General features: G+C 36.2%; 1 protein-coding gene across 1 annotated transcript in view; it reads left to right on the top strand.

Annotated features, from left to right (window-relative positions):
• The window catches only part of LOC140139128 (uncharacterized), a 54,238-nt gene extending 52,122 nt beyond the window's left edge, over positions 1–2,116 (top strand). Inside the window, exon 19 of the mRNA XM_072161185.1 lies at positions 409–2,116. Coding sequence (XP_072017286.1) covers positions 409–499 — 91 coding nt within the window. The 3' untranslated portion in view covers positions 500–2,116. The remainder of the gene's footprint in view (positions 1–408) is intronic.
• Positions 2,117–15,348: the final 13,232 nt, after the last annotated feature.

Below are 15,348 nucleotides of genomic sequence, written 5' to 3'. Positions count from 1 at the left end.
AACAAATTATTAAGTAACAAAAATAATTTCCTGAGTGTAATAAGGTCAAATTTTGTAATTACAAGTAACATATTAAGAAATTAAAAGCACGGGTGTTCATTGCTGCTGGTACACTTAATTGAAAAATGTCATATCATATTCAAAATGTTTTCATTTGAAGGACTTGACGAGACAAAGATATGTTGAATGATTCATTAAACGTTATGTGTTACTATTTATGAACTTTCTGTGCTACATTTTAATATTTGACTGACTCGATATGAGTTTTTGTGAGTTTATGCCATGTTTGTCGGTTTAAACCTTTTTACCACTTTCGGTAAAAACCAAATTCTAATTGCCAATAGGGCATTCTTGTCCTATACCCTTGTATTACTGTCCTATACATTTTTTATTTGTGTTCTATTTCAGACTAAAGCTGGTAGATTCCAAACAGTTAGAATACAACAATAACAACAATGTGGAATACAAAGCTAACATCACAGTTTGGTGTCATAAATAAACATGGACAGAAGAACAAGCTATGGCGTCATCATTAAACCAATTGACAGAAAAACAGTTTACAATCCCAATTCATGCACCCCCAATGGAAGACATGACCTTAATCTGTTGATTTCATGGAGTCATCCGTTCATTTAATTCCATTTGAATTTCACATCCCTTGTGTGGAAGATTAAGGGCATGTCTTCCATAGTGGGCGATGGATTCGAATTGGAATAGTCCATAAAGTTTCATTTAAGTTTTTAAAATTAAGTTTTACAGGTTGTACTATTTGTAAATAGTCTGTATCATTTTTGCTAACTTCTAGTGTCAGCACCAGGGGATCTTCCTTCCTTCCTTCCTATCTATTGTGGCTGCCTGAACAGGTACATCATCGCCAAAGTACTTAACTGGTGCACACAAAGTACCCACATAGTACCAATGGTGCTACTGCACAGGACCCACCAACAGTGGTGTTGCACTAGTACTACACTGTGGTACTCCCTGGTACTGCACAGTACCAGATTGTTGAATTGTGCAGACAACCCCAATAGGAATCTTGTAGTGATAAGTATCGTCTCCAGCTGATGTCCACATGGTCATATCGAGTCCTTATTGCCAACCAGATCTAGAGACTTCTATACTCAAGTGAGGGCCATTACAGATTTTGGAGCATGGTAGTCGTTCAGTCAAAATAAGATATCTGGAAAATGTTCACCTTTAATGGAAAAGTGCCCAATTTATTTTACATTTTAACACCTTAATATTTGTTGCTCCTGGTGCCATCACTACCAATTTCTGTTGATTATTGATGTGTCTTGCTGATCGTTTGGCAGCTAATGTTAATGTAAATATTAATGTCTTACTATAAAATAGCCTGCGGCTTGAGAGTAGCACCATGTAGGATTTCGCAGTGGCAGATTCGAATAGGTGCGATGCTGCTTCGATGCTTGTAATTAATGAACTATCAACTAATTAATCAGAATTACGGCCAAATAATAGGATCAAACAAGCATCGATGGTCGATTGAAAGATTATTGCCTTACACGGTTGCATCGCCAGTTTACGGACAAATCGCTTTTCTATGGTCGAGTGTATGCACATGATTCGAGGCTGCCACTGCGAAATCTAACATGGCTTTACTCTCAAAATGAAACAAGACAGACTATAGGTGTATTATTCTCATTATCACATGTGATGCAATAATCTCATATTGGTAAAAACAAAAACAAAATTCTTACTCAGCCGAATATTTCATCTCTTTTTCCAGATAAGTGCATTTTTAGTTGTAATTGATGTTTTATTCCTTCTGCAGGTGCAATAATATACATATAGTTGAAAGAGGATCCAGCAATTGTTAACAATGGGCTATCTCAGTTGAAATTCATGCACCCCCTATGGAAGACATTACCTTAATCTTCCACACAGGGAGTGTGAATTTCAAATGGATTCCTTGAATGGGTGACTCCACTTGAAATCTACACTCCCTGTGTGGGAGATTAAGGTCATGACTTCCATAGGGGGTATGGATTTTAACAGGAATAGCCCAATATTCATGTAGTTCAAATAGAAACCAGCAATTCTTAACATCATATATTTGATAGAAAGCAAAATTATATATTCATACTCTACTGAAAATTGGTACTGAGCACTTTCACCGGGTCAACAGGCTTCTTCAGCGGATGTTATTGCCCTGAAGATCTGTTGTTGCTAGTGATGTTGAGACAACTGATCTCAAATAAGATGTGGTGCTCCCTTGATTATGAGTGTCAGGAGGTTGTCATGGTTCAGTTTGGGTCTTTTAGTTCTAATCTGGATTACTTATTATTGCATTCTATTTACATTTACCTCTATGTATGAATATACATTATTTAATGGCTATATTTAAAAAATCCTTTGTCTCAAAGCCATCAAAGTCATTTAGTAAATCGTGCACATAAGGTTATTTTAAAGTCGTAATTTTTTTAATTTCCTTTTTTTCCTCAACAAAAAGCCGAAAAATAAAACCATTTTGAAAGATTTTGACTACTTTCTTTGTCAAACACGTTTTGAAAATAATTCTCTGTATCTCGCCTTGAGCGCCATTAATTTGGTGGAGGTGTGCGCAATATTAATTCTCATTATTATTATTATTATTATTATAAAAGACACCGCAACTCAAGATATAGTCTGTATTTGTGCTTTTAACAGTCATACAGCACATTGTATACTGTAAACGTTTGCCTAATGGCGCACCTTGGCTCCTTTGCCTTGGGGTAAATTTCATGTACAAATAGAGAGCTCCCTCCTCTGAAATCCCAACAAGAATTAAGGGTGGGTGCCCTTATCTGCTGGTGGGAATTTTATGGGAGGGCACTTTAAAGTTGTGCCTAAAATTCCACTTATGTCAAGGGAGCCCCGAGTGTCATTAGGCGAACGTTTACAGAATCAAAATGCATAACGGTCACCTTGACAAGCATTTCAAAATTCTATATTAAAATAAATAAATTAATTAATTAAAAAAAAAAATAACATTCCACATTAGGTTTTCAGAAGCTGAAGAGCTTTGAGATGAAGACATTTTTTAATATTGCCTTATACAATGTAGTTATATCATATATATATATATATATATATATATATTATGTTTTTAGATAAAAGCATCTTTTTTAAAGCATTAATTTTATTGTTTCTCATCTTGAAATTTTTAAGTTTTTTGGTTGAAAATATATTGAAACCAATTATAGTTGTATTTTTTAACATATCTATAAATGTTACCTCACCACTAGTGTGCAGGCAAGTATTTATCATACAGCATATGTAATTAATACTAGCAAGTACTTTATAAGCACCTTGAGTTTTATCATTTATAGTCCATTAGGGTTCCTTGTGACATATTACGTTGTGTATTGACACAAAGAATTGGTGTACTTTCATACGCCATCAAAGGCAGTGTATCTATACATGCATGAAGTAACTGTGACACAAGTACTAATATCACTACCTGCATGGAAGTCAAATGGTTTATACCTATATTTTTTATAATTTGTATTCTGTTTAAAAGCCTGGGAATAATTCTGGGAATAATTCTGCACACTACCCTAATACTAACTCAAATACGCAGGGTGCGTGGGAATACCAGAAGCACGTTTATGACGATTGGGGGAAAGTAATTTTTGGCAGGTCAAAAGGGTTGAAGCAATTTTTTGCACACATTGATGGGGCAACCTTTAAATAAAACACTCTAAAAAGTCTTAGGTAAATAGTATGGAAATCTTTTAAATGTTTTAATTAATTTTCTGCTCTGTATGCTAATTGCATTATGACATGTACAAAGGAGGCCCAAAGATTTTTGGGTAGGCTGAGGGAGGGAGGCAAGCAGCAATTTGTAGCAGTCGGAGAGAGATTGTGCAACAATTTTTGGCATGGAGCTTGGAATTTGTACCCCTCGGATTCATAATTATTGCACAGCTCACTAACTCTAGTACATGTTGCTTTCTAGCATCTACATGTCCATAAACATTTTCCATGTTAGATTAGGCAGTGTTTAATCATTTCAAGGTGACTGATAACAAAGATTTACACTTCTGCAGTGTAACACAGTGTAACAATTTGAGACTTATGTTATGATTTGTTGTGATGATGGAGTAACCCAATATCTGGAGATCCGTATGGTGTACAGTGATGTAACTTGGTAGGGGTTAGCAGGGCCAGATGTTCTCAACCTGATTAGATTTTCAGCACAAAATATGCTTATTAGTTAGCGAATTTGCATATTTCATTTTATATTTCATTTTATTTTTGTAATTAAGTTCGAAGGGCTGGATTACAACTAGCCAGGGGATTTGTAAGTTTACTAGCTGTATTTATAAAATATTAGTGTGCAAACATTTCTTCATTTGGTGACCGGGCCTTCTATGCTTGTGCACCTGCACTTTGGAATTTGCTTCCTTTAAATCTGCGTATTTGTGATTCACTGATAGTTTCAAAAAGACTTTAAAAACTCATCTGTTTAAGATTGGTTATGACAATTGACTTCTATATGTGCTGTTTTTATAATTACGTGTTAATTTTTAATTGTTCAATGTTTGCGCCTCGGAATAGGTTGTCTAAATAGATGGTGTATTATAAATGCATTATTATTATTATTATTAAGAAACTTTTAAGTCCTTAAAAGCACTTTGTACACTGACTAGTTTATATATATATACTTCGTACTTAACACTTGCATTAAAATGCTTTGTATAATTTACTGTATCCTGTATTGTACTGTACAATGGACTGCAAATGCATACTTAGATTAAATATTGAAATTATAAAATGTTAGCCTCAAGAACTATTACAAACAGTCACTATTGTTAACATTCTAGTTTTGTAATGCGGTGTTCCAGTTGAAATTCACACACCCCCTATGGAAGACATGACCTATAGACCACTTGACATGTTGCCCAGCAGTATGCGCGGGAATTATGACAATTTACATGGTTCTTTGCCCTGCAGTGTGCGTACGCAGCGCAGTTTGCTCAGGGCATATGCATTTAAAATCGCTCACCACATTTCATATAGTACAAGAAAGCCATTGAATAGTGTAGCGGTTCGATCAAGCATATTGATAGACCAGTCCCTCGCCTTTGTTGAAAAGTGGTCTATAATCTCCCACAGATTTCAAATGGAGTTGTCCATTCACGTAACCCATTTGAAATTCACACTCCCTGTGTGGGAGATTAAGGTCAGTTTGTCCATATACATTTTTGTTTTTCTCATTTTTGTTTTCCGCGCTCGCAGACATTCTCTATTTCATCCACAGAATTAGAGAAGGAGAACCGGGACTCCCTATACCGCCACGTACAATCGCGCCGTCAGCTATGGGGAGAAAATCGGGGGTATTCGGGTCCTTGCCAACGGTGCGCGGAGACAAACGAAAACAATTCTGCATCTCATCTGAAGCGTGTTGCTACTCGCGTGCAGGTCGCATCAAGTGCGTCTCACAAATGCGCCCATCATCCATGTCTCGCTTGCATGACAACGAATGGCTCGAGCGCATTCCGAGGGAAACCGAATACCCCCAATTTTTGCTCCATGCCTGTATCAAGATGGCGGTCGAGTCCTGGTTCTCTAGTTTATATTCTGTGATTTCATCACTTTGATAAAGTACTTTTGTACGAAACGTCAGTGTGTATTATTTTATATTGAAACATCGTTGAACAACACCTTTTTGTTCAGTTTCTTTTCCCTTTTGTCCATACAGGGGGTGTATGGATTTCAACTGGAATAGTCCAATTGGTAGGCACATCTGTTGTTTTATGGTGTATATAGGTTGTATTCAGGGGACGAGGTACTACAGGCCATATTGGCCTTCCTCTTACCTCCATATCACTTGTTTTGTTGTGATCTTTGTTGATTGCTAGTGGTTGTTATGTATCTGTTTGTTAGCTGTTGTGATGATTAAGAAATAAATACAAATAAAATGTATTTCTTATTTGTTCCTAGTGACTCGGACATTGTGTTGTTATTATTGGTTGCCTTAAAATTGTTGACATCCTATAATAAATCAATTTTGGTGTTTTATATAGCGCCTGTGACTGGACACCACAAATCAGCCGTAAAGTCGACCCCCAGTCAATTTTGTTTTATTTGTGTTTAGAAAATATATATCATAAGCTTTAAAATGGTATATCATTTGACTTCAAACGATATCCAGAAGCGGGATTATGGTTTGTTGAACTCTGTTCCTTCAACAAAATTGTACCTGTTATCGGTTCTATGTGCGTCTCTTTTTCCACATTTCTGGAAATAAATATCAAACGGTCATAATTGGCGGTCATTTCAAATCATCCCCAAGTCAACAAAGTTCAGGAATGTCCTCTCATTGTTAATTGTTGATTATACATACCTAGACAATGCTTTGTTATCCACCACTTGAACAGGATTTAGCCAAAGCAAACAAAGACAGAGTACTATTTGCCGAGTTTACGGCTCATTCGTAGTGTCCACTCACATATTAGTTTTCTCCACCAAATTTGACATGTCTCTGCAATTCTATATTTCCCTGAATAATTCATATTTCAGCAAAATATATGATTTTGCTTCTTACTTTCTGCCATTTTGTTCACAAAAATTAAAAGGACAGCCTTGATAATAAGTATAATGTAAACTTAAGTCTAAATTGGGCTATATATGTTTAATTATATTTTGCTATATTTTCCGCACAATTCACAATTATTTTGGGGCATTTGCAATTTGTTCTGCATAAATTGTCCGGTCCTATCTATCATGCACAACAGATTGGTTCAACAAGTCAATGACTGAAATCTGATCCATTAAATTGTAATCCCTACCTCACAAACTTGTTACCAATTATACTTTAATGGACAACGATGTTGATCAACAAAATAGACAAGAGATTTATGACCTGTATCTGTTATCATCACAGCAGGGTTGATTACAATCTGTTTTGAAATTGGTGACATGTAACATAATATGATATATAATTCATTCTGTCTCCCTCAAAATGGCATTAGCTTAATTAACTGACTAGCACTGGCCTTACAATGTATATGAAATTACTATTTAATTTTTGTGGTTTTCTTCCCATTCTGAGTAAAAAAGGTCAAATCCCATTGAATCCTGTTAACCTTAAGATTTTATCATTTTACCAGTGTTCGAAATATGCCTCAAAAAGTTACAGGCCAGCCGAGCTTGATCTTAAAAAGTTACCGGCCAGCCGGGCCGGCAACTAGATGCCAGTCAGAAAAGTTACCGGCCAGGCCAATGGCCGGCTGACTGGCCCTATTTCGAACGCTGCATTTTACCCAGGTAACAAAACAACTGAGATATGGCAAACTATCCATTGTTTAAAATGTTGTTCCCAGCAGAGCATTTTTGAATTTAATGTATTATCTGATGCCATATCAAAGTACGAAAGATAAATCAATATGTCCCATCAGTAACCTATTCTATGGCTCTAGAATGTCATTCAATGGTTTTTATTGGCCATTATGAAAACCACCTCTAGTGGGAGTTGCCCACATTTCCCAGAGGTTGGACCCCAAAATTCTTATTCAGCATCCTCAAAAATACAACAAAAATTTCTTCCCTTGTTAGTCTCACAAGAACCCATATTCTGACCCTACTACACTGACTGAGTTGCATACTAAAAGACTACTACAACATGCTTCTTTTCAAGCAGTTTTATTGAATTCAAATAATTTACACAACGGCAGCAAATAACACATCACTACCCACAATATACAGAACTATCAGAAGTATAACAATGGGCTGTCCCAGTTGAAATCCATACAACCCCTATGGTAGTCATGACCTTAATCTTCCACACGGGGCGTAGATTTCAAATTAAGTCACCCACAGGTAACCGTATTTAAAATTCATACTCCCAGAATGGAGCTTCAGGTCATGTCTTCATATACAGTGTAGGGGGGGTGTATGGATTTCTACTGGCATAGCCCAATTCATCTGTGACAAACTTGGGTTTTGGAATTCAACTGGCAACAGTAATGGGTTATTCCAGTTGAGATCTATACACACACTATGGAAGACATGACCTTAATCTCCCACACAGGGGGTGTAGATTTCAAATGGAGTCACCCAATCAGGTAACCCTGCAAGAATGGAATAACCCAATTCGTTGATTTCTGCAAACAACCAAATAAATAATGCTTCCCATTTGTGTTCTTGTAGCAATAATTCCTGCAAGTTTGGGGTTAAATGTTAACATCTACACATATGATGAAGACTTTCTGCCGAGTAAAACATATTTATCACTTAAAAGGGTGTGACCCAATTGACAGGCTCATCCCTCATTTTCATCATCAAAACTGAGATTTTGGTATCAGAAAAAAGCTCACATTTTTCTCATTAGCCCAGTAAAATTTAACACTGAGATACGTTTCGTTTCATGGTGTGAACAAAAACATGATGAATTGTGGTTCAGTGGTTACCACAAGTATATACATTGTACTATCCTATGGGGCATTGTTGTACACATTTCTGCTTCTCATATCAAATTTTAACGGTCTCAATGTAAGATAGAAAACAGAACATCGGACCACTCCCCTTTAATATATAATAACACCCTCAATGAAAGGAACAAAGAAATTTACAAATACTGCAATTTCTATTTGGCACTATGCAGAAATAATTAATCATGACAAAACAGGAATCCAAAATAAATTTCATACAATTCTATGCTGCAAACATAAGCAAATCATTCATCAAATTATACATTATATCTACAAAGGTTGAATGAACTGCACTATTACTAATAGTATTAGAAATAAAGCATCTTTTTGGATTTTGAAATTGACATTCTGTTTTCTTGAATTACCAGTTATTTCCAGGTAACATTTCATTTTGAAGATCAAGTATGGATCACATCAAGTCAGAATTAATTCCACTTTATTTGGGGGGGGGGGGGGAGGAGGGGGAGACATGTCATCATTTACAGGCTGTGTTAAAATGATTGGTAATTAATGGTACCCATTTTGAAGTTGATAGAAAAGCCTGCCATCTTCCAAATGCAACATTGGATCCTCTTGTTTACCACAATTTGTAGTTTTATTACTGTTTACAACATTACTATACAAAAACGTGGCTCTTATGTTGCATTTCATGTGGGAGTTCTTGTACATTATCAATACTCTCTGTCTGGTACCAATCATGTTGATACAGCCAGTGATGGAAATGGGCTATTCTAGTTGAAATCCACACTACCCCTGTGGAAGATTTTGGTAATATCTTCCACAGAGGGGGTATGTTTTTCAAATGTAATTGGTCAGTGTTAATCATTTTGAACCCCATACTCCCTTGTATTATGGCTTTATCTTCCAATGAAAGTTACCCAATTGTCTATTGTATTCAAAACTCATACTCCCTCTGTGGAAGACTTTAGCTAAATCTTCCACAGGGGTAGTGTGGATTTTAAATGGAATAGCCCAATGGATTCAAAATGAGGTATAAAATCCAAAATCAGTTTTCCAAATTAACAGTTTATAAGAAAGTAAAGCCCTTTTGTGGAAAATTGTATAAATAATGGAAAGCTTTGTTATACAATGATGCTGAATACCAAAGACTTGAACTAAGTCACTGACTGTACTTTTAATTGAATTTTATACACATGCCTATACAAATAAATGAATGTTGCATCTTCTTAAGAGAACAAACCAAAAGTTTGATGATGTTTACAAAAGAAAGTCTGTTCATTAGGAGGCTGACCCCCCCCTAAACGTAAATGTTTAAAATACCAACCCGTATTAAGGATATTGATCATATTTAATCTACAGAGGAAGACTCTTGTACCCCACACATATAGTGTGTATACTATTAGTGCAGAGTTTTGGAATTGAATCTAATACTGGAACTTACTTTTTTGTAACTATTACTACGTTCCGTCTGGAACCACCAGACTTCATCAGGCAACTGACCCGCTGGACTGGTCATGTGATAGACTGCTAGGTATCTATCCCGGTCCCATGCATGAGATAAGTTAAAGCTGAGTCCCCCTTTCTTGTTCAGTGATGGTTGCTCAATGCGTTCCCAAATCACGTTCTATCACGTGACCAGCCCAGCGGGTCAGTTGTCTGGTGGGTCCAGATGCAATGCAACAATAGTTGCAAAAAGTAAGTTCCAGTATTAGATTCAAATCCAAAACTCTGGATGACTACGAACATTGACTCATAGGGCATATTAATTAGCCTCATTATACTCAAATTAAACACTCTTTTTTCCCCTTCTTATATCATGCTCTTCAGATATTTAAAATATTGATTCCATTTGAAGTCTGTTTGAGGGTGGAGCATTGATATCAAACATCAGAAAATACTTAAATTTTACAAATATTACGATATCAAATCATTAAAAAAGATAACTATGATGACCGCCAACTAGTTTTTACAAACATAACTTTTTGACCCTCTTTTCCCCTAACAGACTAAGGTTTGTAGGGTGTCATCAAACTTTTGGTTTGTTCCCAAATTTCTGACAAGAACAAAACATAACTGGAGCACAAACCAATTCTATGTTTGCATCATTTTAACTTACAGATATATTATTTATATACTTACACTTTGCTAAAAATTTTGTTCAACAGAAGGCAACAACAGTTACAACACAAATAAATCTCAAGTTTGAACTCCCATTTTTAGCATTTCAAGGTTTCCACCTAATCAATACCACTTAGCTATTCCTGTTGAAATCCATACACCCCCTATGGAAGACACAGTCTTCATATACCACACAGGGACTGTGCATAGGGTTTCCTGAATCGACGACTCCATTTGAAATCTACACTCCCTGTGTGGGAGATTAAGGTCATGTCTTCCATAGGGTGTATGGATTTCAACAGGAATAGCCCAAAATTTCCAGATAATCTCAAATAGATGACACCTCATGACATGATCACATGATCAAATTTCAACTTTAAACGATGTTACATTTGGATGCAAACCCCACAAAAATTGAACTTTTGGTGATCAACTAATAGGCAATTTAGCAGTTGCTGAAAAGAATAAGAAACAACAGATTTTAAGCACCTTTTAGACCAGTAATAATTCACAATCAATATGCACTCCCTTGATCATGTTGCTCATAACACATATTGTCACAGAGGTATAAGTGTGTTACTGTTGTAGACCTGACGGGGAAGTCCTCTTTTGCTCTAGCGCGCTCGCCTTTTAATCCCGAGAGTCCCGGCAGGATCAGAAGTGGCTCGAGAAGGCGCAGGATACTTCCGTGAGGGGTTTGTGACAATTACCACAAAGGTAAATATATCAAATGGGAAACCAATTTGCCATGAGAATGCATTAAATGATCATATCTAATAAAAAATTGCTCACATATCATAATAATTCACTTCAGTATGACAAGCAAAACTGATGTAAATTAAATGATTTAAATTATAAAGATTCCTGGGTGCATTACACTAACATTTACAATGCATTATTGGGCTATCCCAGTTGAAATTGCTAAAATAATAAAACAACAAAATACCTCGTTATTATGTTGTTTTTAGTAACGGTATTCTTAAAATTACTTTTAAACACAACACAAAGCAGGATGGATGCACACATTTGTCACCTTGTGTAATTTTCTTTAATTTGTTGAAAATAATATGGCATAAATCAGGTACATGTATTAAATGGTTCAGATCAAAACAGTTGATTGGAATCTACTCTCCAAAAAAACTGAAAAAAAAGTTATATCGTATAAAATTTGTTTGTAGAGATTATTCATACGACACATTTAAATATAAGTGAAGGAAAATTTTTGTCCACGTTTTGTTTTCTAAATTCTCAAAATTTGATTAAAAACTATTTTATGGCCAATTCAATGCTGATGGGCCAAAAAGCTGCGAAACATGTACAAAGCTGTTCTACAGCCGAGTAGTAAACAACAAAATACTTGAGTAATATTAATACTTTATACAATTCCCATGACAGCACATCCCATGTGCAGCTCTTCTTTGGTTCCGTACAACATAAAAACTCTACCCCCACAGTACCCTGCATACAAAATACAATATCTACAGTCTCATTCTAAATTCTATGTACAAAACACAACAAGGGAACATCACAAAAATATCATGAGTGTGAGCATTCAAGGAAGCTGTATACAGGGGGGTGAATGGGCTATTCCATTTAAGATACACACTACCCCTGGGGAAGATTTTGAACTCTTTCACAGGGGAGTATGAATTTCAAATGTAGAAGCTTCAGTAGAAGATTACACCTGAGAACGATTCAACCTGAATCTTCCACAGAGGGAGGATGAGTTTCAAATGGAGCTGCCTAATGTGTGAATTTCGTTTGAAATTCACACTCCCCCTGTGAAAGATTCAGGTTGAATCTTTCTCAGAAGGTGTATGAAATTTTAATGGAGCTGCCAAATGTGTTCATTCCATTTGAAATTCATACTCCCCCTATGACGGATATTTCCAAAATCTTCCACCGAGGGCGTGTGGATTTGAAATGGAATAGCACAAATGAGTTGTTTGTCATCAAATTAACTTCTCATTTTTTACTTTAAACAACATCAGAGATTTGCTACTGCCGAACTACATTTCGCACCCTGCTACGATAATTGCCCAAGTCATTTTTTGCAACTATGAGATTAAAGTACAAAAAATTTATGGTTAAAGCATGCATCAGTTACTTGATCAAATACTGAAACATTTCATTAAGGTTGGTCTGAACCCTGGAATTATGGAAACTTTCGGGCCTCATAACTTCTAAATTGTTGGTCTAAAGTATATAAAAGTATACATATTTAGAATGGCAAAGACTTGATAAGTTCATCTGTGAGGTCAAATTTGGGCCAAAATGGCACTTTTGGCCCAAATGGCACTTTTGGCCCAAAATCCCCAAAATAATGGTTTTTGGCCCACTTCTTTTTCGTGCATCATAACAAAAAAATTCTTGGGCCAAAATTTTTTTCTTTTTAATTTTTAAAAACTAGATCAAAATATCTAGGACCCGTTTTTTCATTTTTTTTAATTTCGACCAATTTCACCAAAAATATTTGAAATTTGGGCCCAAATCGGGCTTTTTTATGATTTTTTTTGAAAAATCAGCATTTTTTGACCATTTTTGGCGCAAATTTCTCAAAGTTGGTCGAAATTCAAAAAAATGAAAAAACGGTCCTAGATAGTTTTATTTAGTTTTTAAAAAAAAAAAAAAAAAATTTTTGGCCCAAGAATTTTTTTGTTACGATGCACGAAAAAGAAGTGGGCCAAAAACCGTTATTTTTGGATTTAAATAAAAAGTGCCATTTTGGCCCAAATTAGACCTCACAGATGAACTTATCTAGTCTTTGCCATTCTTAATATGTATACTTATTATATACTTTGGACCAAAAATTTAGAAGTTATGAGGCCTGAAAGTTTCCATATTTCCAGGGTTCAGACCAACCTTAACACAACGTTTCGTCCAAAACCATCAGACATCATCAGGTGACTGATTTAGGTCGATTGGTCATGTGAGAGATGGTGATCAATTCCTTTCAGTGCCTGCTCCCACGCATGTGAGAGTTGAAAGCATAGTCCTCCCGTCCTGTTCAATGACAGGCTTTTGACTCTCTCCAAGACGGCTTCGCACACACCACATTCAAACCAGCGTTCCTCCTTGTCAAGAATGATGACATGTTCAGAATTAAAGGTATGACCCGTGGCTTTGTTGTGGGTGAAAACGGCCTAGTTCTGGGCCATGTTAACGAAACATAAGTTCCAGTATTTTATTGAATTCCTGTATTTCTTTTTTAATTACTTGATCTACTTCATGAAAAAGGATGAGTTATAGTATCATCAAATGGAACTGTTTGCGTATATTCCAGTTAAAATCCATACACAGAATTACACCCCCTATGGAACACATGACCTTAATCTTCCACACAGGGGGTGTGAATTTCAAATGGGGTTTCCTGAATGTGTGACTCCATTTGAAATCTTCACTCCCTGTGTGAGAGATTAAGGTCATGTCTTCCATATAGAGGGTGTGTGGATTTCAACTGGAACAGCCTACTGGATATATCACATTTACATCTAAGACTTGAAAGTAATCTTCTAATCTATTATGATTGTGCATTTAACCCAGACCAAGACTGGTGCAACTGGAAGTTCTCATAAAAATGCACAGGTGTACAACTGTACGTGTGGGAAACGGCAAGAGTTCTGATTTGATTTCTTCCTGGCAAGTACATCCAATGTTAGTGGGCTGCTGCTGAGTTCATGTTGAATACAGCCAGATAGGCTTGTTTAACTTTGCAGGTCTTCCATACATTCCTTGTTAGGGACCATTCACAAACACTTGTTAGGGGGGCCTGATGCAAACAAATTGTTATTATATTTATTAAACTATGTTTATTGCATTCAATGTTATTATTATATATGCTATGTATGATATTGATTGATAAATAAATTTGAACTTGAACTTGAACTTGTTAGGGGGGCCTGATGCAAAAAAATTTCATTACGAAAATTTTTGGGAGCCCCCCTTTTCACACCACAAAAATTTCAGGCCCCCCCCTTTTCACACCTCAAAAATTTCAGGGCCCCCCTTTTTTTGACATAAAAACTATGGGTCAACCCCATAGAAAATCATATAAACTAAATTTTCCCACAAAAATTTGTGGTTATTTTTTTTCAGGGCCCCCCTTTTTGCATCAGGCCCCTCCCAACAAGTGTTTGTGAACGGTCCCTATAATAACTGACTTATATATTACATAAGATGACAACAGTACAAAACTAAGGTCTATCCTTCATGTAAGCCTACACCATCTTAGCCTACTGTCAAGTGTTTAATGGGATTATACAGCTTCATAAGCTGTATCCCTGTCTTAATACTAGGCTAACTCTGTAGGCTTACATGAAGCATCCCTACCCCTCTCTACATGAATGCATGCAAAGTTGTATGTGCAATACCAAGAGATGTCAACATGTACAAATTTATGTACTGATTAAACAATATGGCATGAGGGGGAGGGAGGGAAGGGGGGAAGGGGAAGAAGGCAAAAGAAAATAAACATATTGCATAGAAAATCTGCATAGAATAAACCCAGTTTTGCCAAAAATGTCAGTGCCAAGGCGCAGCAAATTGGCTCGCCAGGCCGCGGTGAATGGCTCTCAAGTAGCCCAATTTTTAAGAATCCAAAAATAATTGCAACATACCAGACATTTGGGCAGTTTTACCCAAATCTGGAACATAAATCATCCAATTGGGCGGAAAAGCACTTGACTTAAAAACGTCTGGTTCTTAATGGGAATTTGCTGAACGATCAATAAATTTGGAGCTTCAGAGACGTGGCACAATTTGACATTGCCAAATTAGCCCAATTTTAGGCAAGTAGCAGCATGGTTTTTCGACTAGATACAAGTGATCGCCCAAC

This window comes from Amphiura filiformis, chromosome 1 (genome assembly GCF_039555335.1).
Source record: "Amphiura filiformis chromosome 1, Afil_fr2py, whole genome shotgun sequence".
Taxonomy (NCBI): domain Eukaryota; kingdom Metazoa; phylum Echinodermata; class Ophiuroidea; order Amphilepidida; family Amphiuridae; genus Amphiura; species Amphiura filiformis.
Note: the sequence above shows the minus strand (reverse complement) of the source record. Positions and strands in the feature narration are given on the sequence as shown.